The following is a 21,552-nucleotide window of genomic DNA, read 5'->3' on the forward strand; positions in this document are numbered from 1 at the left end:
AAAGTTGATTCTGTGAGTTTGAAGTTGGACAGTAAATGGATGTTGGCTGGTGGCGGGCACGTGTTTGGACTGTTTTGAAAGAGACAACGGGAATTATAGAAGCCAATTCAGAAGAACAGTGCCCATGGAAGTATCTGTAGAAGAGGCATGCAGCAGAAACAGTGCGTCTGTGAGACAGCGAGTGGAGAGACTCTGTTAGAGATGAGTCATTAATTAACCTAATTGCCCTTTTCTGAATGGAATGTAGAAGCCTGAGAGTGATTTTGCGGGCACCGCGCCAGATGGGGAACAAATATTCTAAGGTAGGGTGGATTTGCAATTTGTACAGAGTGAACAGCTGTTTGGAAGAAAAGTGATAGCGAAAGAGAAAACCAAGTTTTTTAGATGTAGAGGAAACAATATTTGTAACAATCTTGTGGCAAGGGAGTAGAAGTCAGGGTAATCCCCAAAAGAGATATATCATCTTGCCTAGAAATCGGAGTGGCACCAAAGATAAGACTAGGAGCAGAAAAATCCTTTTTGCGAGATATAAGACAGGACTGAGTTTTAGAAGGATTGAAATCACTAAGTTGTCTTTGCCCCACTGGAGAACTACCTGAAGATTGGAATTTAAGGAATTGATAGCTGATATTCGAGAAGTTGAAGCTGATTGAGCAGAGCAAGGTTTCTCAAACTGGAAAGTGGAATGCAATGTGCTATCATCAGCAAAACTATGGATAGGATTTCCGTCAATGGAAGAAGGGCATTAATATACAAGAGGAAAAGAGTGGGGGAAAGAAGTGAACCTTGGGGGAAACCAGCATTAGTGGAGAAGTTAGAAGACAGAGAGAGAGCCATCTACCATCACCCTCAGTGAGCGATCAGAGAGAAAACTGGATAACCAATTACAAAAAACAATTGGCATACCATAAGATGGAAGCTTGTTTAGAAGACCTTTATGCCAAACACAATTGAAAGCCTTTTAGATGTCAAGAGCAACTGCTCATGCTTCACCAAACTTTTCCATTGAATTTGTCCATAAATGAGTAACATAAGCCAGAATATGACCAATGGATTGATACTGGTGACCGTTGATCATACAGAGGGTTTCTCGGTAGTTTAGGAGTTGGCAGTTAATTGATTTCTCCATTACTATAGAAAGAGTAGAAGTAATTGCAATGGGACGATTATTGGATGGGAGGGATTTGTCACCCTTTTTAGGAACTGGCTGGGTATGAGCAAATTTCCAAGCAGAAGGAAAAACACCTTTGGAATAAGAAAGTGAAAAAAGACGACAAAGAACAGGAATAAGTTCAAGAGCACAGGTTTTGAGAACAAGTGGAGAAATACCATCAGGACCTGGAGCTTTCTTAGCATCAAGATTCATCAAACTCCTTCTAATATCCTTTTGACGGAAGACCACAGGAGGCATTGAATGGAGTGCGTTAGGAATGGTGGGAACTTGGCGTGTTAGGAACTTAAATAGAAAGGTTGCAAGAATATTTGCTGATGCTATCGAGGCAGTGTTAGGTGGGTCGGAAAACTGCCAGCTTGGGGGGATACAAGGACTAATAGATTAACAGTAGCCACTGGCAGAGGTGAAAGTGATTCTTGCACTGCTTCTATTGGAATAAGCAGCAGCCTGGAAAGGGAGTTGCTGGGGATTTCAGGTACTGCTGGGAGTCATCATGAAACAAATAAATACATGGGCTGTGTTAAGGTAACTAAGAGTAAGAACAGGTGCATGTATACTTGCATGTACACTAATGCTACGAGTTTGGTAAATAAATTTGATGAATTTAGGGTATTGCTCAAAATATCAAAGGCAGCTATTGTTAGGATATCAGACATGTGGTGTCACACAGATATAAGGAATGTAGAACTGGAATTTTGGGAATATCCTGGAAATATCCTGTTCTGATAGACAGGACAGAAAGGGAGGAAGGGTTATGCTATTAGTTAAGAAACACATAAAATCCAAGGAAGTGAAGCCAGTCAACATCGCTGGACAGTGCAGTGTCGAGTCAGTTTGGTGTGACCTAAGCATTGGGAAATCAAAATTTAGAGTAGGAGTGTGTTATCGCTCTAATGACTCTGATGAATATAATAAGAAACTGTACAGGGAAATAGAGTGGGCCAGTAAATCAGAGAGTCTTATAATGGAGGATTTTAATTTCCCAGAGATTGACTGGAATTTGTGTGTTGGTTACTCACATACTAGCAAGGCTTTTGTGGATTTATTGGATGATTGTTTTCTACAGCAGCATGTTCGGGAGGCAACTAGAGGAAGTAATACTCTTGATCTGATTATCAATAGTGATTCTTCATGAATTAAGAATCTGCAGATAAAGGAACCACTAGGTGGCAGTGATCACAGTGTGTTGAAATGGGATTTACTCAAAGAGGTAACTAGCATCAGGGGTAAAGGGAAGTGTTTTTGCTTTCGTAAAGGCAACTACGGCGTTCTGAGACAGTATTTAAATTCTATATGGTGGGACCAACTGATGACGTTACCAACAGCAAATTCAAAATGGGAAGCATTCAAAGAATTAATCTTGGAAGCTACTAAGCTTTTACCAACTAAGAAATATTGTTCAGGGCAAGAAATATTGTTTAGGCCTAAATGGATGTCAGATGAACTAATGAGACATATGGCAGAGAAGAAAAATGCATGGGATACATATAAATTAATGGGTGACATGGAAGCTTATGATAGATATAAGCTGGTCTGTACCCAAGTCACAAAGGAGATTAGGCAGGCAAAGGCAGATTATGAGAAATCCTTGCCAAAGGATGTAAAGAAAAACAACGAAGAGTTCTTTACCTATGTAAACTCTAGAAGGAAAGGGATGAATCAGATTGGTCCACTGGATATTGATGGTTCAACTGTTGATCCTGCCCAAGTGGCTAACAAACTAAATGACTATTTTGCATCTGCATTCACCCATGAGGAGTTATTTAGGAAGGGGAATGCCAGAAGTGAGTTAAACTCTCGCAGTGAGCTAGATAATCTTGTAATAACTGAGAGGAAAGTGGAGGAGAAATTTTTGAAGATACACATAAGAAAGGCACCTGGGGTGAATCGGATCTATCCAGTTATATTAAAGGAGCCAGCAAAGGAAGCAAGCAAATGCTTATCCATAATTATGAGAGCTTCTTTGGACTCAGGCGAGGTACCCATGGACTGGAGATGTGCAAATGTGACCCCAATTCACAAAGGAGGATCAAATGGCGACACAAGTAATTAGACCTGTAACTTCTGTTCTAATGAAATTAATTGGAGGCACTGGTTAAAGAAGAACTGCAGAATCATCTAGACAAGACTTCAGTTATAGCTTAGACATAGCATGGTTTTGTTAAGGGAAAGTCTTGCCTGACCAATTTGATTGGATACTATGATGTGGTCGCAAAGGAACTGGATGCAGGGAATAACGTTGATATCATATATTTGGATTTAGAAAGGCTTTTACTGTTGCACATGGAAGACTGCTGAACAAATTGGAGCAGTGTGGCATTGGAGGCAAGTTGCTGCTATGCATAAAGGGATGGTTGATTGGGAGAAGACAGAGAGTGGTAATCAATGGACACTGCTCATTGTGGACTAATGTTATTAGTGGAGTCTCCCAGGGTTCAGTGTTTGGTTTGTTGTTGTTTTCTGTATTTTTAAATGATATTGATGATGGTATATCAAGCTTAATGTCCAAGTTTGCAGATGATACGAAGGTTGGCAGGGTTGTTAAGGACTCTAATAACAGTACACTGCTGCAACAGGATCTATAAAAGTTGAGCAGATGGGCTGAGAGGTGGCGAATGAAGTTTAACATTGACAAATGTAAAGTACTACTTATGGGAAGCAGTAACCCTAGAGTGATGTATCAACACTGTGGTACTACACTGATAGTGGTAGAGAACAAAAAGGACCTGGGGATAATTGTGCAGGCATATATGAAGTTTTCTGAGCAGTGCAGACGATCTGCAAGAGTAGCTCTTAGTGTCTTGTCAATGATATACAGGAATTTTTCTAGCAGGGATAAGGAGGTGATTATCCCCTTGTATAAGGCAGTGGTCAGGCCACGGCAATAAGGCAATGGTTGGGAGGGGGGGCATTGTCGAGGCCACGTTATGTCAAGGATCTGGGTATATTCTTACCATGTGTACCCCATATCCAAAAATTTCATTACTTCATACAGCATGTCCCACTCACTTTTTCTCAATATTGAATACACCATGAATTGTCAAACTAATAGAGTAAGCTTATCTGCGAAAAGATCTAAACCACACAAACACTTCCTAATTCATTTCACAAATATACATGGTCTCAATTCTAATCTAATGATGTCAATTTCCGCTTGTAGTCTGCCAAACCCCATGTACGTTTTCTGACAGAATCTCAATTATCGGTTGATTCAACTACTGCTCATCTCAGTAGCACAAATTATTCGCTGTATGGTTCCTTTCGCCTCAAAGGTGGTACTTGTGCATGTGCCCGTTCTAATATTCCCTGTCAGAGACTTGGTAATTTGGAATCTCCTCTTTTCGATCTTCTCTGGCTTAAAATCTCTCTACCTCGTTGTGTCAAATTCATCCGTTCTCCCAACTCCACTAACCACTTGGAGCTCTTTGACTTCCTCTTTGCAACTTGACTTTCTCTAGTCCAACTTTCCTAACAGTGAGATAATTTTCCTTGGTGATTTTAATGTTCATAACTCCAGCTGGCTTCTGTTTTCTATTCACACCAACCCAGCTGGTTGAGATACTGACGCTTTTGTAATTAGTAATGACCTTGCACAGATTGTTCATTTACATACAAGAATACCGGAAAATCCTAACCATGCAGTCAACACACGATCTTTTTCTCACAAACAACCCTTCCAAGTAAACGGTCGAAGTGAGAGGTCCTTTAGGCACCTCAGATCACAACTTGGTGATTGTCTCTTCTCCAATGGAGCGTTTATCTCATGGCTATTCCCAACCTCGTATTGTTTGGCATTACAAGAATGCAAAATGGGATGACCTGCGAGATTTCTTTTCTTCTTTTTCCTTGGTCAGATTACTGTTTCAAAACTTCTGATGTTAACTTTTGCTCAGATCGTGTCAGTGAAATTATTCTTGCAGGAATGGAATCCTTTATCCCACACCCCACTTTAAAATCTCGTCCTTTATCTAAACCTTGGTTTTCCAATAAATGTGCTAAGGCTGTTCAAGAGAAGAACGTTGCATATTGTAATTGGCTTGTTTCTAATTCTCAGTTTCATTTTCTGCCTACACCAAAGCTCGCAACAATTATTAATCAGTCCAAACTAGATTTTGAATAGACTAAGAGTAGAAAACTTGCTTCTTGACCTAATGGTAGCCGAGCATTCTGGTCTCTTGCCAAAGCTATTGGCCGCAACTTTTGCCCATCTCTGCTCCCACCTCTGTCCAAAGCAGATGGTGCTGTTGTCACTTCAGCCAAGGATAAATCTGACCTGCTAGCATCCCATTTTTCTTCCGGCTCATGTATTAATGATCTTGGTAAAACACCTCCCACCATTCCTAGCATGGTCCATTCAATGCCTCCTGTGTTCATCCGTCAAAAGGATGTCAGATGGATTTCGATGAATCTTGATGCTAAGAAAGCTCCAAGTCCCGATGGTATTTCTCCACTTGTTCTCAAAACCTGTGCTCCTGAACTTACTCCTGTTCTTTGCCATTTTTTTTTTTCACTTTCTTATTCCAAAGGTGTTTTTCCTTCTGCTTGGAAATTTGCTCATATCCAGCTAGTTCCTAAAAAGGGTGACAAATCCCTCCCATCCAATTATTTTCCCATTGCAATTACTTCTTCTCTTTCTAAAGTAATGGAGAAATCAATTAACTGCCAACTCTTAAACTACCTAGAAACCTTCCATCTGATCAACGATCGCCAGTATGGATTCCATCAGTGTCGATCCACTAGTGATATTCTGGCTTATGTTACCCAATTATGGACTAATTCAATGAAAAAGTTTGGTGAAACACAAGCAGTTGCTCTTGACATCTCAAAGGCTTTCGATTGTGTTTGGCATAAAGGTCTTCTAAACAAGCTTCCATTTTATGGTTTGCTAACTGTTTTTTTTAATTGGTTATCCAATTTTCTCTCTGACCTCCCACTGAGGGTGATGGTAGATGGCTCTCCCGAGGTTCAGTTCTTCCCCCTACTCTTTTCCTCATTAATTATTAATGACCTTCTTCCATTGACTCGAAATCCTATCCCTTGTTTTGCCGATGATAGCACATTGCATTCCACTTTCCGTTTTGAAAAATCTTGTCCTGCTCAATCAGCTTCAACTTCTCGAAAATCTGCTACCAATTCCTTAAATGCCGATCTCCAGGTAATTCTCCAGTGGGGCAAAGACAACTTAGTTGATTTCAATCCTTCTAAAACTCAGTTTTATCTTATATCTTGCAAAAAGGATTTTTCTGCTCCTATGCTTTTCTTTGACGGCACTCCGATTTCTAGGCAAAATTATATATCTCTTTTGGGGATTACCCTGACTTCTAATCTCTCTTGGCACAAACACATTGCTACAATGGATAAAAGGATTGTTGAGTGGGAGAAGACAGAGGGTGGTAATCAATGGGTGCTGCTTTTCGTGGACTAATATTATTAGTGGAGTCCCACAGGCTTCGGTGTTGGGTCCACTGTTGTTTTGTATATTTATATATGATGTTGATGAAGGTATATCAGACTTAGTGTCGAAGTTTGCTGATGATACAAAGGTTGGCAGGGTTGTTAATGACAGTGTGCTACTGCAACAGGATCGAGAAAATTTGGGCAGATGGGCTAAGAAGTGGCAACTGAAGTTTAACCTTGACAAATTCTCTTACCAATGCAAATGCAAAGTACTGCATATGGATAGAAGTAACCTCAGAGGAGCGTACCCACTGTGTGGTACTATACTTCAGGCGGTAGAAAATGAAAAAGCCCTGGGATTAATGCAGGCAGGCTGCCAGTGCAGGTCATGGGGTTTTGTCAATTATATATAGGAATTTTGCTAGCAGGGAAATGGAGGTGATTGTCCCTCCGTGTGAGGCAGTGGTCAGGCCAAGGCTTGAGTACTGCGTACAGGTCTGGAGGCCTCATTTTAGGAAGGTTGTAGATTTGCTTGAGCATGTACAGAGAAGGGCCACAAGATTGGTGAGGGGAATGAAAGGATTCTCTTACCAAGAGAGGCTTAAGTTCTGCAAATTGCAATGGCCTGAGACTAGGCACTTGCGCTGTGATCTGACTGAGGTGTGTATTAGGCCTTGAATGGGTTGAGCATGCTGAATTTTGATGGGATTCTTCCACTTGTTCAGATTACGAACCTGAGGGGGCATAAATTCAAATTAAGGAAAGACAGATATAGAATAGATCTGCAGAAATTTGCCTTGAGCCAGCGGGTGGTTAATTGCTGGAACAAACTTGCATCTGTTGTTGTGGAAGTTGATAGTTTAAATAAATTTAAGGAGGAACTGGACCAACATTCAGAGGGAATCGTTGTGTGAATTTTTTTTTTTTTTTTTTTGACTGATGCTGCATAAGCTTATACATTGCTTTCTTGCATCACATGCCACTTCTACTACTACTGTTACATTACAAATATTGCTTCCTCTGTATCAAAAAAACTTGGTTTTCTCTTTCGCTCTTGGCGTTACTTTTCATTCAAAGAGATGTTCACTCTTTACAAATCGCATATCTGCCCTACCATGGAATATTGTTCCCACATCTGGGGTGGTGCCCCCAAAACCTCTCTCAGGCTTCTTTATTCCATTCAGAAGAGGGCAGTTAGGTTAATTAACAATTCATCTCTAACAGAGTCTCTCCACTCACTGTCTCATAGATTCACTGTTTCTGCTGCATGCCTCTTCTACAGAGATTTCCATGGGCACTGTTCTTCTGAATTGGCTTCTATAATTCCTGCTCTCTCTTTCAAAACAGTCCGAACATGTGTCACCACTAGCCAACATCCATTTACTGTCCAACTTCAAACTCACAGAATCAACTTTTCATCTTCCTCGTTTATTCATTCAACTGCCGCGTTTTCTGGAACAGCCTTCCTTCATACGTATTTCCTAAAAATTACAGTCTACAGAAGTTCAAGTCCAATGTCAACAAATATCTTCTTTCGTCTTCTCAACCTCCAACCCAAGCATGGTACTAAGTACTATAGGTTCTAATACTTCTTGTGTTTATGTTTTACATAAAAAAAAAAAAAAAAAAAAAATCTAATTAATAAGTGTCAGAGCAACAAGGCTCAATAAGTTCTATGTTATATATATATATATATATATCGGTTAGCAAAGAAATGGGAGAAATTACCACAATATTGACTTGTAGAATGCTTCGATGCCAACACTCTCGATAATTCAAATGAATGTAAAAACTAACTTAAATGAATTCTCCACGCCTGAAGAAACATCAGTGATCCAACACACCTGGAATCGAAGGTCTAGAGCTCCAAACCTAATCCCAAAATACATCAAACCACCAACAAATATCCGAGTGAAAGAAGACGTTTTGTCCATTAATAAAAATGAATGCGAAAATGATTGCAAAAATGATATAAAATTTTTTAGCTCTCTCTGTCATACATTTCGTGCTTTACTATTCTCCGATCAAGACCAATGTCGAAAAACCATGTCAGCTTCAGGAAAGTAAAAATAATTATATTCTGTTTGCATTAGTTTTTATTAATGGACAAAATATTTTCTTTTGCTCATGGAAATTTGTTGGTGGTATGATGTATTTTGGGGTTGGGTTTGGAGCTCCTATACCTTTGATTCTGGGTACTTTGGATCATTGATGTTTCTTCAGGCATGCAGAATTCATTTAAGTTAGTTTTTACATTCATTTGAATAACGGAGAGTATTAACATTGAAGCGTTCTACAAGTCAATATTGAGGTAATTCCTCTCATTCTTTTGTTATCCGATTATCTCATATGATATAGTATATTATTAAGATAATATTATGATCTTACTTTTTTTCACTTTATTTATAATTACTGTATTAAATAAATATATTAAAAATTATGAATATTATGTATGAAGATCATGGTGAGGTTTATTAATAATTGTCCACAAGTATAAGGTGGCATATCATTTACGAATGTACTGCATTGTGTATTTTATTTATAAATAGGAGCTCTTCCATAAGCATCTTACTCATAAAGAATCTCCACCTGACATTGTCCGAGAAGGTGGCCACAAGTACTTCTTGAATGCCTTAGCGGACACCTTTATGCCTGTAAGTATGGTAGCATTGGTATATTTGACATTTTCAGATGCAGTAATAAAAGAGTCAAAGTATAGCTAACTCTATAAAAAAATCAGCACAAATTTCTGATGCTTCAGTTTCATCATCATGAACATGGTCCGGCTTAAGTCTTAATACCTGTTCCGTTGTAGCTCTTTGAGGTTGTCTTGATCTTGCCATCGTAGTCTTGGTCGACCCATGTCTCTCTTGCCTGTTGTAGGTTTGTAGTTAAAGGCTAATTTTGGGATCGCTTCAGTTTCAAAAGCCACAAATATATTTTTTCCAAAACAGTGTGCAATATGGGCTGTTTGCAGCCTGCCTTGAAAAATGGTCTCTGAAGAAACAGGTCATGAATGATACTTTTACATGTGTCCCATTTTCTCTAAAAGGTAATCATGATACTCGTCACTTTCAGAACTCCTTTGAATTTAAAAATTATATATGATAAGGTAAGGTAAGCTACATTGTTCCCCCCCCCCCCATAATTCAAATCCTGAAAAAAAAAAAAAAAAAAAAAAAAAGACAGTCTTTTATTATTGCTTATAGTTCTCTTACGTTTGAAAGTAAGTGAGAGATTATTTGATGAATTTTCTTGTTATGCTTTCCTCAAAAGGTAAACATGACATGTAAGTGGTGATGGGAGTTACATTTTAGGTAACCCCACAACCAACAGCTGTACATTACTATTTATTTAAAGGCTGTTTGCACTTTGACAATTTTGATAATACTGCCACCTTTATCATAGAATTGGTGGACATCTTATGCCAACTCTGACAAAACATTTGATAAACTAAGTAGCATTTCTTTTGAGATATCACATGTTGTACCTGATTTATTCTTGGGTTTAACTAAGTAATTTCTCTCATTCTATTAAGTGAGGTTAATTGCATACAAATTAAAGATATAAATTCAGTATACCACATATTAGCATAATAGTGTTTGCTGTAGTGCAAGGAAGCCACAGGCTTTTTGCTGCACTGGCAAAAAAAAAAAAAAAAAAAAAAAAAAAAAACTCAAGTAGATAAGAAAATACAAATTATATGCTTCCCTCCTCACACAAATAATTAGTCAGTTGACTTTTGAATTTATTCAAAATGTCAGCCTCAACTACCTGCAAGGGCTACTTGTTCCAGCAATCAACAGTTCACTGGCTAAAAGAAAACTTCCTACAATCTAATCTAAACTTTAACCCCTGTAATTTGAATTTATGACCCCTAGTTCTGGGATTCTTTATAACAGTGAGAATTCCGCATTCACTCATTTTACTAATCCCTCTCAGAGAATTATAAACCTCAATCTGGTCACCCCTGAGATGCCTGGTTGCCAAGCTCTGTAGCCACATGGTCACCCATTTGCCGATCTCACTGTGTGAATTGCACATCTTTGGGCCCTTTTAAAAAGCTCAATGTCTTTTTCAGATGAGGTCTCCATACTTAAATGAAATATTCCAAATGTGGTTTTTCAATTGCCTTATACAGTTGGATTACGACCTCCATATGTCTACAGGATAATATTCAATAAATCATCAATAGAACACCATGGGCTTTCCTGGCTGCTTGTTTACACTGCTCAGTAAACTTCATATCTGACCGTATTATAGATCCCAGATTCTGTTCTGTCTCCACTGTTTTTAAATGGTACAAGTGTATAATTTATTTGCGGGTTGCTATTCCCCAAGAGTAAGAACTTGCATTTAGCAGCATTAAAACGTAGCTGCCACTTCTTTGACCATCTTTGAAGTCTGTTTAAGTCATCCTGAAAGAGCACTGCTTGGCACTGATCATTAACAGCTCTGGCAATATTTATGTCATCTGCAAATTTTAACATTGCACCTTCTGTCCTTTCATCGATAGCATTTATGAAAATGAGAAACAATAGTGGTCCAAGGAAATGAGAAACAATAGTGGTCCAAGGAAATAAGAAACAATAGTGGTCCTTGAGGGACCCCACTCATGACGTTACACCAATCTAAAAAATATCTTATTAATCACAACCCTCTGCCTTCTGACCTGCGAAACCTAGCAATCCATCTTAGAATCGTACTGGTAATCCCAATTAAGCTTATGTAGTAATCTCTCATCAGGGACTGCGTCGAATGCTTTGCTAAAATCCAAATAAACTATGTTGAAATTGATCCCTAACAGCTCGTGAATAGCTCTATCAAAATAGCCAACTACTACTCTCTTTAACCCTGATTTTCCCTTAATAAATGCCATTTACACCGATGAGCCAAAACAGCTCGTACCCGGTGAGGCATGGACACTACAAGATTTCTAAATGTGTCTTGTGGTATCTGGTACCAACACATAACCAGCAGATCCTTTAACTCCTGTAAGGTCCGTGATTGAGATGCTGCAGATCTGAGTTGCTGTTCCAACACAAACCATAGATGCTCAATGGGATTGATATCTGGGGAATTTGGAGGCCAGGGCAATATGTGAAAGTCTTCCTCATATTCCACGAACCAGTCTCGAACAATCTAGGTGGTGTGCCATGGCACATTATCTTGCTGAAAGAGGGCACTGCCAGAGGGGGAAGACTGTTGCCATGAAAGGGTGTATCTGTTCACCATTGATGTTTAGGTAAGTGATAAATATCAGAGTGCCCGGCACCTGGATGACTGGACCCAGGGTATCCCAACAGAACATCACCCAAAGCATAACACCGTCGCCACCGGCTTGTTTTTGTCCCACGGTGCATCCAGGTGGCATCACTTCCTCAGGGTAAACGACACATACATACCTGGTCGTCCATGTGGTGCAACAGGAAACGTGATTCATTGGACCAGACGACCTTCCAGTCACTCGAGGTCCAGTTTCGATGCTCGTGTGCCCATTGTAGGTGCTGTCGCTGGTGAGCTGTGATTAGCATGGGCACTCGGAGCAGTCCGCAGCTACGCAGCCCCATTTTCAGCAGGGTTCGATGTACTGTGTGTTGTGACACATTACTCCCGTCACCAGCATTCCAATTACTGTTGTTGCCACGTACTACCCGGGAGAGCCTTTGCTCACCTCGAACATCGATGAACTGTGTTCATCCAACTCCTTGCCAGCGGTTCGTGGGTTTTCCTTCCTCAAACCAGTTTGGTAGGTACAACCACGGCTGATCGTGAACACCCCACCAGCCGTGCCGTTTCAAATATGCTCTAACCCAGTCGTCTGGCCATTACAATTTGGCCTTTGTCAATCTTGCTTAAGTCTGCTGCATTTCCCATCTGAAGAACAAGAGTAACACTGATTAACGGAGCTGAGTATCAGGTTTTTTTTTATACCGTGTCCCGATCTGCACAGGTGCCATACTTCACCTGCAGTTGCTTCAAGTTGCATAACTTGAAGCAACTGCAGGTGAAGTATGAGCCAAAACATTATGACTCGCTGGTCATAATGTTTTGGCTCATTGGTGTGTGTGTGTGTGTATGTATATATATATATATATGTATATATATTTCTGGATTACACTGTTAATCATTGTTTCTGAGATTTTTCCTACCATTGAAGTCAGTCTAACCAGTCTGTAGTTACCAACTTCAATGCAGTGTAGTACAGAAAGGATATACAGGACAGGAAGAGAGGAGGGGTTATGCTGTAAGTTAAGAAACACATAAGGCACCTCCGTAGCCAGGCTTGCAGGAGTAGCAGTGCATAGTACACGCTTCTTGATTACTGAGATATGTACGCTTCTTACACTTAATTGAACAGTACTGAGATATGTTCCAGTGATATGCAGTGGCATTTTAAAATGTTAACCATAATTTTCTTAGAATGACAGTTTTACCTGTATCTTGTTGAAAACAGTTCAGGAAAAACCAAGAAATTTTTCACATGTGCACTCAAACTAAGACAATAAGAATTGCAGTGCAGTTACAGCTTCTGGAATAAGTTTCTTTTGCTGAGTTATATTATTTCTGTATTACTATGGGTTTTTTTATTTTATGGGTGGTTTTTTTTTTTTTTTTTTTGCTTCATTGTGAAAGCTTTTAAGGAAAACTTTCACTTTTCATCTCAATTCAGTAAGCCATCTACAAATGTCACTGTAGGTGAGAAATTAATTTTCTTGAAATGTTGAAGAAAAGAGTTAAAAGAAGCAAAATCCACTCAAGCTGCAATAATAGAAAGTTGTTTTATGTAATCGGAAATATTGGTAAGGTTCATGTTTAGAAATAGTTGTTTAAGAACTGTATTTTTTTAGTGCAAATATCTTTTTTCTAATAAACCAAAAAAAAAATAAATAAATAAAAAAAAAAATAATAATAAATAAATAAAATTTAGACCACAATAAGAATGAAAGAGGTTATGGCCTAGTACAGGTGCCTCACTTTAGAGGAGTGCGAGATTAGTGAAAGGCAGATATAATTTTTTTGTTTTGTGTTGGTATGTATATACAATCATGTATTTTTGTACCATGTGTTGGTTCCATAATAACTCATATAGGACCCTGAAAGTAAAAAAAATCTGCTAAAAATCTAAAATCTCACCTCTGCATTTAATGGTGACTACTTAAATTTTGGATGGTAAACTGCAGCCATTATCAATCAGCTGCAGGATGGAAGCCTATTCAACGATTCATGTTGAGGGAAATGAACCATAATCTGCCACACTGGTCCAGTGCTGGTTGGCAGATCGGCTATATTTAGCAGTCAGTAGACTTTAACTCCGGTCTACTGCACTCCTGCTCCTGACCACTCGACCTTTTTCACTTAAATTTTTACTAAAATTAAATTTCTGATTTGGTATAATACTAAGTAAATTAAAGACAACCTTAGAAGCTGAGAAAAGCCACTTCAAATTACCTATAATTGAAAAGTAGTCACTAGTGATTGGCACTGTCTCATGTCTACATTTAGTTCATGATCTAAAATAAGTTAAAACGTATGCACTTACACATATCTAGGAAAAGAACTTTTGAATTGCAGACTTCTGGTGTAAGCAATTGTAATGAGCCCAAGAAGTATGCAGGTTATCTTAATATGTGAGGAAAGTCTGTTCCTATTTTTCTTTTTTTGATTGAATAAATCAGTTTGCTTTTTTTTTTTTAAATATTATTTTAATGTTTGAAAATCCAAACATAGCTCCTTAAAACAAATTTGCTTAAAGAGACTAAATTTAAATCTGATTTATTTATGTGCAGTTGTACAGTCAGTCCTCGTATAACACGTTTACATTACACGAATTCAATCATACACGATTTATAAATAGGGGAACGATATCTTATATAACACAAATCGAATTCGCTTATGCATGATTTGCCTTTGTGTTTACAAGAAATGGCAGTCGAACGCAGAATCACCTCAACCGAACGCAACACGATAGGAATGAAGAGTAGATTCTGAAAATGTATTTATGTGTTTTATATCTGTGAAGGGAAAACACATTTCACCATAATAAGGTAAAAACCTACACAATTCCAGCTATCGGTATTATTGCAAATGCAATTAGATCGAGTTTACTACCAGTTTATAACAGATTCCTCTAGCAGAAATGCACCTGGAAATTGTTTTTATTGTTTTATGACAGTAACCCCTAGAAATGTGCTTTAGTAAAATGTGAGGTGTTAATAGTATCTCAGCCTTTACGGTGTTGTTTATTCAGTTGCTACACGCATGCAGCTTTGTTTATGTGTATCAAGCGGGCCTCCTCGGTTTGTAATTGTGCTTTATTCCCTAAAAATGAGTAAAATACTTAAAAGGAAGCGTCCTGGTGAAGACACTGCTGATTCAGAGAGAAAAAGAAAAGCAATATCGATAAACAGAGGCGGACTGGGTCAAAAATTCTTACCCGGAAAAATTTATAGTGGCCTCATACTATGGTTTATGGCCAAAATCACATTGACCTCCGGCCCACCGGGGTTTCCCCGGTAAGGCTTATGGCCAGTCTGCCTCTGTCGATAGAGAAAAAATGAAATTTTTTTTTTTTTTTTTTTATGAAAACCCCAAACACGAAAGGTATCAAAACCTATAGTATCGTGCTATACGAGGACTGACTGTACTGCTAAGTTCATGGAGATTCTAAAAGAATATCATCTTCCCACTGGAAGATGATATTCTTTCAGTTGATAGCCAATTGATGAAATTGGCTATTTTCAGATTTGAAATTTTTTTTTGTATGCAAGTGTTCCATACTTGGAATTATTGAAAATAAAGAAGTTGATGGAGCAATAGAGGTTTTGTTTTATAAATTCTGTTAATTTTAGTGTAAGACTTACAGGATGGTATTACAAAGGACTGAAAACTGATATACTGTAGTCCTAGGTTGGGGAACTGACAAGTGCGGAAGAAAATTTGAAATACAGGTAGTTCCCGACTTTACAAGTTAATTCATTCCTAGCTTGAACTCATAAACCGAAAACTCGTAAAGAGGGAATTTATTTCCCATAGACATAATGTTAAAAATAGGGGTTACGTTATTAACAATGAAATTAGTTAGGTAATTAGTTTGTTTAAACAATGATTGATTTATCCAAAGAAATGAAAATGTAGACTATAAAATCAAACAAATTATAATAATAGAGAAATTATTAATAACTTACAGATGTTAAAGAATGTTTATTCTTTAACATCTGTAAGTTATGATGATGGTCTTCACCATCATCATCGACTAAATGCACGCACACACATTATTGGCTTGGCACTCATTAGTTTGTTGCACAAGGAGTCGTCTTCTTCAGAAATTATTTTTCAAGTGGCATTTATTTCCAAGATAATCTTCTCTTTTCTTTTTAAATTTCAATAACATGCATAAGAATTTAATGGAACGCACAAATTGCAACTAACACGATTTGCGTGGAGTAACAAGTTTATGAAGCTTTAAAAAAAAAAAAAAAAGCAATGAAGAGAAGGTTCTGAAATTTATTTATGTTTTTTATACGATTGAAGATTTCAGTAAAGGGGAAACACATTTCACCATAATAACATAAAAAATCACACAATTTCAGTTATCGGTATTTTCACGAATACAATAACATCGAGTTTACTACCCATTTATAATTGATTGCACTAACAGAAAAGCCCAAAAAACTGGAAAGTGCAAATTGTTTTTATTGTTTTATAGTTGTGACCTCCAGAAATGTGCCTTAGAAAAATATCACAAAGCCGTTCAAAATTGGTTCTTATAACAGAACATATGATAGCGATGAAAGTGTAGTGCATTTTAATGATTTGAATTGGTAACTAATGCTTTTACACTATAAAAATGACATTTTAGAAAATTATATAGCAAAAATTTCAACTTCCGATGTCATGGAATGAATTACAAAAAAAAAAAAAAAAAAAAAAAACCATATTTAGTGTGTTATTGGGTTAACATTACAACATTTTCACAATACGATGGTGTCTCTGGAATGGATTAATATCGTAAAGCAGGGTACATTGTATTGTATTGCACTGCATTGTATTGTATAGTATAACTGCGCGCATGGTTTGAAATGCAATATTCACGAATGTTTAACCTTCATTTTTTGCAATTAATGTTCATATTTTCAATTTTGTTGATACTTGGGGGGGGGGACTCGTAAAGTGGGAACTACCTGTATAGCAAATTATCTCAAATCATGCTTGCCATTTTAACAGTTCTTCATAGTAGTGCTGAACGTTAGAGAATGTTCATCTAGGTGAAAAAAAATTTAAAAATTCAGTTCAGATATTCGATTTCTGATGAAACTTTGGAAATGCTCTTGACAGTGAAATCTAGACAGCTAGACCATAAACAATGGAACCGCCACCCTCTTCAGAATGGTTGACTCAATGTTTCTGAAGGGGAAGGGGGATTTCTGTAAATCTATAGAAATCTATAGACAGAAGAATCACAGATTTACAAAATGCACTATAATGAAGATACATTAAAAGTGCACTGAAATTCAAATTACACTAATGCTGAATAGTCATCTGGCTCTATCTTAATATAAAATGCATATATTGAGTAGCTACTTTGTTAGATACACCTACCTAATAGTAAGGAGATCTCCATTTAGCCCTTCAGAGCATCCTGGATTTGTTGTATCATGAAATCTACAAGGTGTAGTTTTCAAATAGATTCTTGTAGATTTCAATCTACAAGAATGGTGGCCCATATTGACTCTATTGAGTCGCACAGTTCTTGAAAATCTCTGGTTGTGGACCTCTGCTACAAAGAGTTTGCCTCACCTCATGCCATAGTTGCTCAATGGATTGAGATCTGATCAGTGTGGAGGCCACCACAGTAGGCTGCATTCACCTATGTCCTTGGAACCAGGAACATGAGAGTGAATGCTATGCACCATGTCACAAGTCCAGTATTACAATTCTGGACTTGTGATATGGTGTATTATTCTGTAGGAAGAACCTTCACAGATGGATTTTCTCCAGCCATGAAAGGATGTGCCTGGTTGTAAACAATTTTCAAATAAATTGACATCCAAAAAAAAAAAAAAAAACTGTTTTCCTCTATTATTCAGGAGCCCAGTGGAGACCACAAAAACACTTCACACACTATTACACTGTCACCATCACCAACCTGCATTGCTGGCACCTGGAAGATGGGTCCAAGGACTCAAAATTTTTTTGTCATATTCTTGTTGCCCTATCAGTGTGAAATATCAGGGAACAGGAGTTGTCAGAGCAGACAGCATTTTTCCAATCCTCCACTGTCTGATGTTGGTGTTTCTGAGTCCACTGTAATTGTACCTTCTTGTTTTTTGTTGACAGGAGTGGAGTCTGCCTGGGGTGCTGGCTTTAATATGATATCCCTATCCACGACAAGGTATGACAAGTTTTGCGTTTTGAAATGCCTCTTTCCTTACCACTATTGCACTGGGTTGTTTGACTGACTTAAGCCTTTCATTGACCTCACATCTATGAGCCATTTCAATCTACAGGATCGCCATTGGCTGCATATTATTTGGTTATTGGAACAATCTCAAAGACCTTGAAAATGGCAGAAGGTTATCAAATTGTATCAGGATACTTAATGATTTTGTAATAACTGAGAGCAAAGTGGAGGAGAAATTGTTGAAGTTAAACATAAGAAAAGCACCTGGGGTGGATGGATCTATCCAGTTATATTAAAGGAGGCGGCAAAGCAACTAAGAAAACCCTTAGCCATAATTATGAGAGCATACTTGGACTCAGGGGAGGTTCCCACAGACTGGAGATGTGCAAATGTATCCCCAGTTCACAAAGGGGGATATAAGGGTGACACGAGTAATTACAGACCAGTTAGTTTAACTTCTGTTCCGGGTAAAATAATGGAGTCACTGGTTAAAGATGCATTGCAGGATCATCTAGACAAGACTGCAGCAATAATTCATTCACAGCATGGGTTTGTTAAGGGAAAGTCTTGTCTGACAAATTTGATAGGATATTATGATGTGGTTACAAAGGAACTGGATGCAAAAAATAATCTTGATATCATATATTTGGATTTCAGGAAAGCTTTTGACGCTGTTGTGCATGAAAGACTATTGTACAAATTGGAGCAGAATGGTATTAAGGGTAAGTTGCTACAATGGATAAAAGAATGGTTAAGTGAGAGAAGACAGAGGGTGGTAATCAGTGGGTGCTGCTCTTCGTGGACTAATGTTATTAGTGGAGTCCCACAGGGTTCGGTGTTGGGTCCACTGTTGTTTTGTATATTTATCAGTGATATTGATGAAGGTATATCAGGCTTAATGTTGAAGTTTGCAGATGATACAGAGGTTGGCAGGGTTGTTAATGACAGTAATGGCAGTGTGCTACTGCAACAGGATCTAGATAATTTGGGCAGATGGGCTAAGAAGTGGCAACTGAAGTTTAACCTTGACAAATGCAAAGTACTGCATATGGGTAGAAGTAACCCCAGAGAAATGTACCAACTGTGTGGTACTACACTTAAGGTGGTAGAAAATGAAAAAGACCTGGGAGTAATTGTCAGGCAGATATGAAGTTTTCTGAGCAATGCAGACAGGCTGCCAGTGCAGGTCATGGGGTTTTGTCAATGATATATAGGAATTTTGCTAGCAGGGAAAAGGTGTTGTTATCCCTCTGTATAAGGCAATGGTCAGGCCACGCCTTGAGTACTGCGTACAGGTCTGGAGGCCTCATTTTAGGAAGGATGTAGATTTACTTGAGCGTGTACAGAGAAGGGCAACAAGATTGGTGAGGGGAATGAAGGGCTCCTCTTACCAAGAGAGGCTTAAGTTCTGCAAATTGCAGTGGCTGGAGACTAGGCACCTGCACAGTGATCTGATTGAGGTGTATAAGGCCTTCAATGGGTTGAGCATGCTGAATTCTGATGGGATCCTTCCACTTGTTCAGATTACGAACCTAAGGGGGAATAAATTCAAATTAAGAAAAGACAGATGTAGAATAGATGTGCGGAAATTTGCCTTTAGCTAGCGGGTGGTTAATTGCTGGAACAAACTTCCATCTGTCGTTGTGGAAGTTGATAGGTTAAATAAATTTAAGGAGGAACTGGACAGGCATTTGGAGGGAATGGTGTGATTTTTTTTTTTTTTTTTTTGGCTGATGCTGCATAAGCTCATACACATGCTTTCTTGCATCACATGCCACTACTACTACAACCAAAACACAGTCATATGTGAAAATCCCAGCAGGGTTGTAGTTTCCTAGTTACTCATACTTGATCTCCTATCAGTGCGAAATATCAGGAAACAGGAGTTTTCAGAGTAGACAGCATTTTTCCAAACCTCCACTGTCCATAATGTAAACACACAAGATTCAGTTACACTGAACGTGGCATGGTAGCCAGTGTTCAAAGTTGCTCAAATCTTTCATTGTGCCCATTCTCACACTGAATTTCTCACCTGCTGTATACCTATATATCTTTCCACCTGTTTGTATCACATGATATTAAAACTTGACATTCTTATTGAGGGAATTTTCCATTTCGTGAAGTGGACAGGTGTGGTCACTCAGTGCAAGTTATCTGTGATATTTAATTCCCCTTCTTTTTTCTCAAAATCAAATTTCCAAAACTCATAGGTTGGCAGATATTTGCTTATTAAGTAAAGAGCAGAGAATGGATATGCCAAAATAATATTAAAAGCAGTTCTAATATTTTAGTAATTTACCATTAAAGATTAAAATAAAATTGTGCAATTTTTTTTTTATTAGCCTCTAAGTTTTTTTGGTTAATGATTGAACTTGTTAAATGTCATTGTATCAAAGCATAATCATAAACCTTTCAAACTTCATAGGATAAATAGATTCTCCCTTAAATATCAGTATTTTTATTTATTGTGCCAGAGAAAAATATTATCTAATGAAAAATTAAGTGTTATATGTTTACCAAGGGATACTGTTATCTCATGGTAAAAATATAAAAAATGCCAAACTTTGGCATTCTTAATTTTTCAAGGAATATTTGGATGGCAAATAATTTTTTATTCTCAATGTACAGTTGAACTTACAAAATCTGGCCGCTTTAGGACTTGATACTTGCCAGGTCATAGGATATTTATTGATTGTATTATTGTTCTATAAAAAAAAAAAAAAAAACAACTGAATATCTGTACTGCAACTTATAGCATACAATAGTATCACACATCAAGAGAAAGATAGAGTACATGGAACATTTTATTGTACAATACATTAAAAATAAAAATGTTCTGTTATAGTCAATTAATTATGCCATAATTTTTACACAGCACTTCCTTGAATGTACTTCTGCTGAATTTCTCTAACAGTGCCACTCATTTCTCAGTCACTTTTTTTTTTTTTTTTTTACATAAATTCTAAGTGGCAGTTTTACATAAATTCAAAGTCTACCTTGACTTCAACATATAATGAGCTATTTAAATGTTAGCAAACTATCTTAGCAAACAGTTAGTTGTAAAAATATATTGCTGATATTTTTTTTTACCTTGAGTGTCTGTTTTCTAGGCTGAGCATCGCAGTATGGCAGCATTTGTTATGGCTTGCATTGTGCATAATCATCCCAATGGACAAGTGAGTAAATAATGCCAAAATTATTTTTAATTTTTTAGTAATTAACTACTCAGAATGAGGGTGCCTGCATAACTTTACATATTCATATGAAAAGAAAGCTCACTTGTAAATAAAAGCAAGTACCCCTATTCTTAAGTACTTTTCATATTATGGAATATTAATAAATAATGAGAGAAAGAAGCACTAATTAACTCTGAGAATAGTTATATAGTAAATTTATTGGGCTATGTGAATTACATAGTGTACCAATTCTAGAAAGAAGGTGATGAATCAGATTGCTTCACTTGATATCAACTGTTCGATTGATGATGATTCTGCTCAGGTAGCTGACAAACTGAATTTGTATTATTATTATTAGCCATATGGTGCAAGGAAGCCTGAGGCTTATGAGAGAGAGAGAG

At 37.6% G+C, this 21,552-nt stretch overlaps 1 protein-coding gene across 2 annotated transcripts in view; it reads left to right on the top strand.

Moving 5' to 3' along the window:
• Positions 1-21,552, top strand: part of raptor (regulatory associated protein of MTOR complex 1) — a 638,589-nt gene that overhangs the window by 220,263 nt on the left and 396,774 nt on the right. For both annotated transcript variants that reach the window (XM_090389485.1, XM_090389491.1), the window contains exons 12-13: positions 9,121-9,225; positions 21,086-21,151. In XM_090389485.1, coding sequence (XP_090245611.1) covers positions 9,121-9,225; positions 21,086-21,151 — 171 coding nt within the window. The remainder of the gene's footprint in view (positions 1-9,120; positions 9,226-21,085; positions 21,152-21,552) is intronic.

Source organism: Mastigoproctus giganteus, chromosome 2 (genome assembly GCF_048544385.1).
Source record: "Mastigoproctus giganteus isolate SK-2022 chromosome 2, ASM4854438v1, whole genome shotgun sequence".
Lineage (NCBI taxonomy): Eukaryota > Metazoa > Arthropoda > Arachnida > Uropygi > Thelyphonidae > Mastigoproctus > Mastigoproctus giganteus.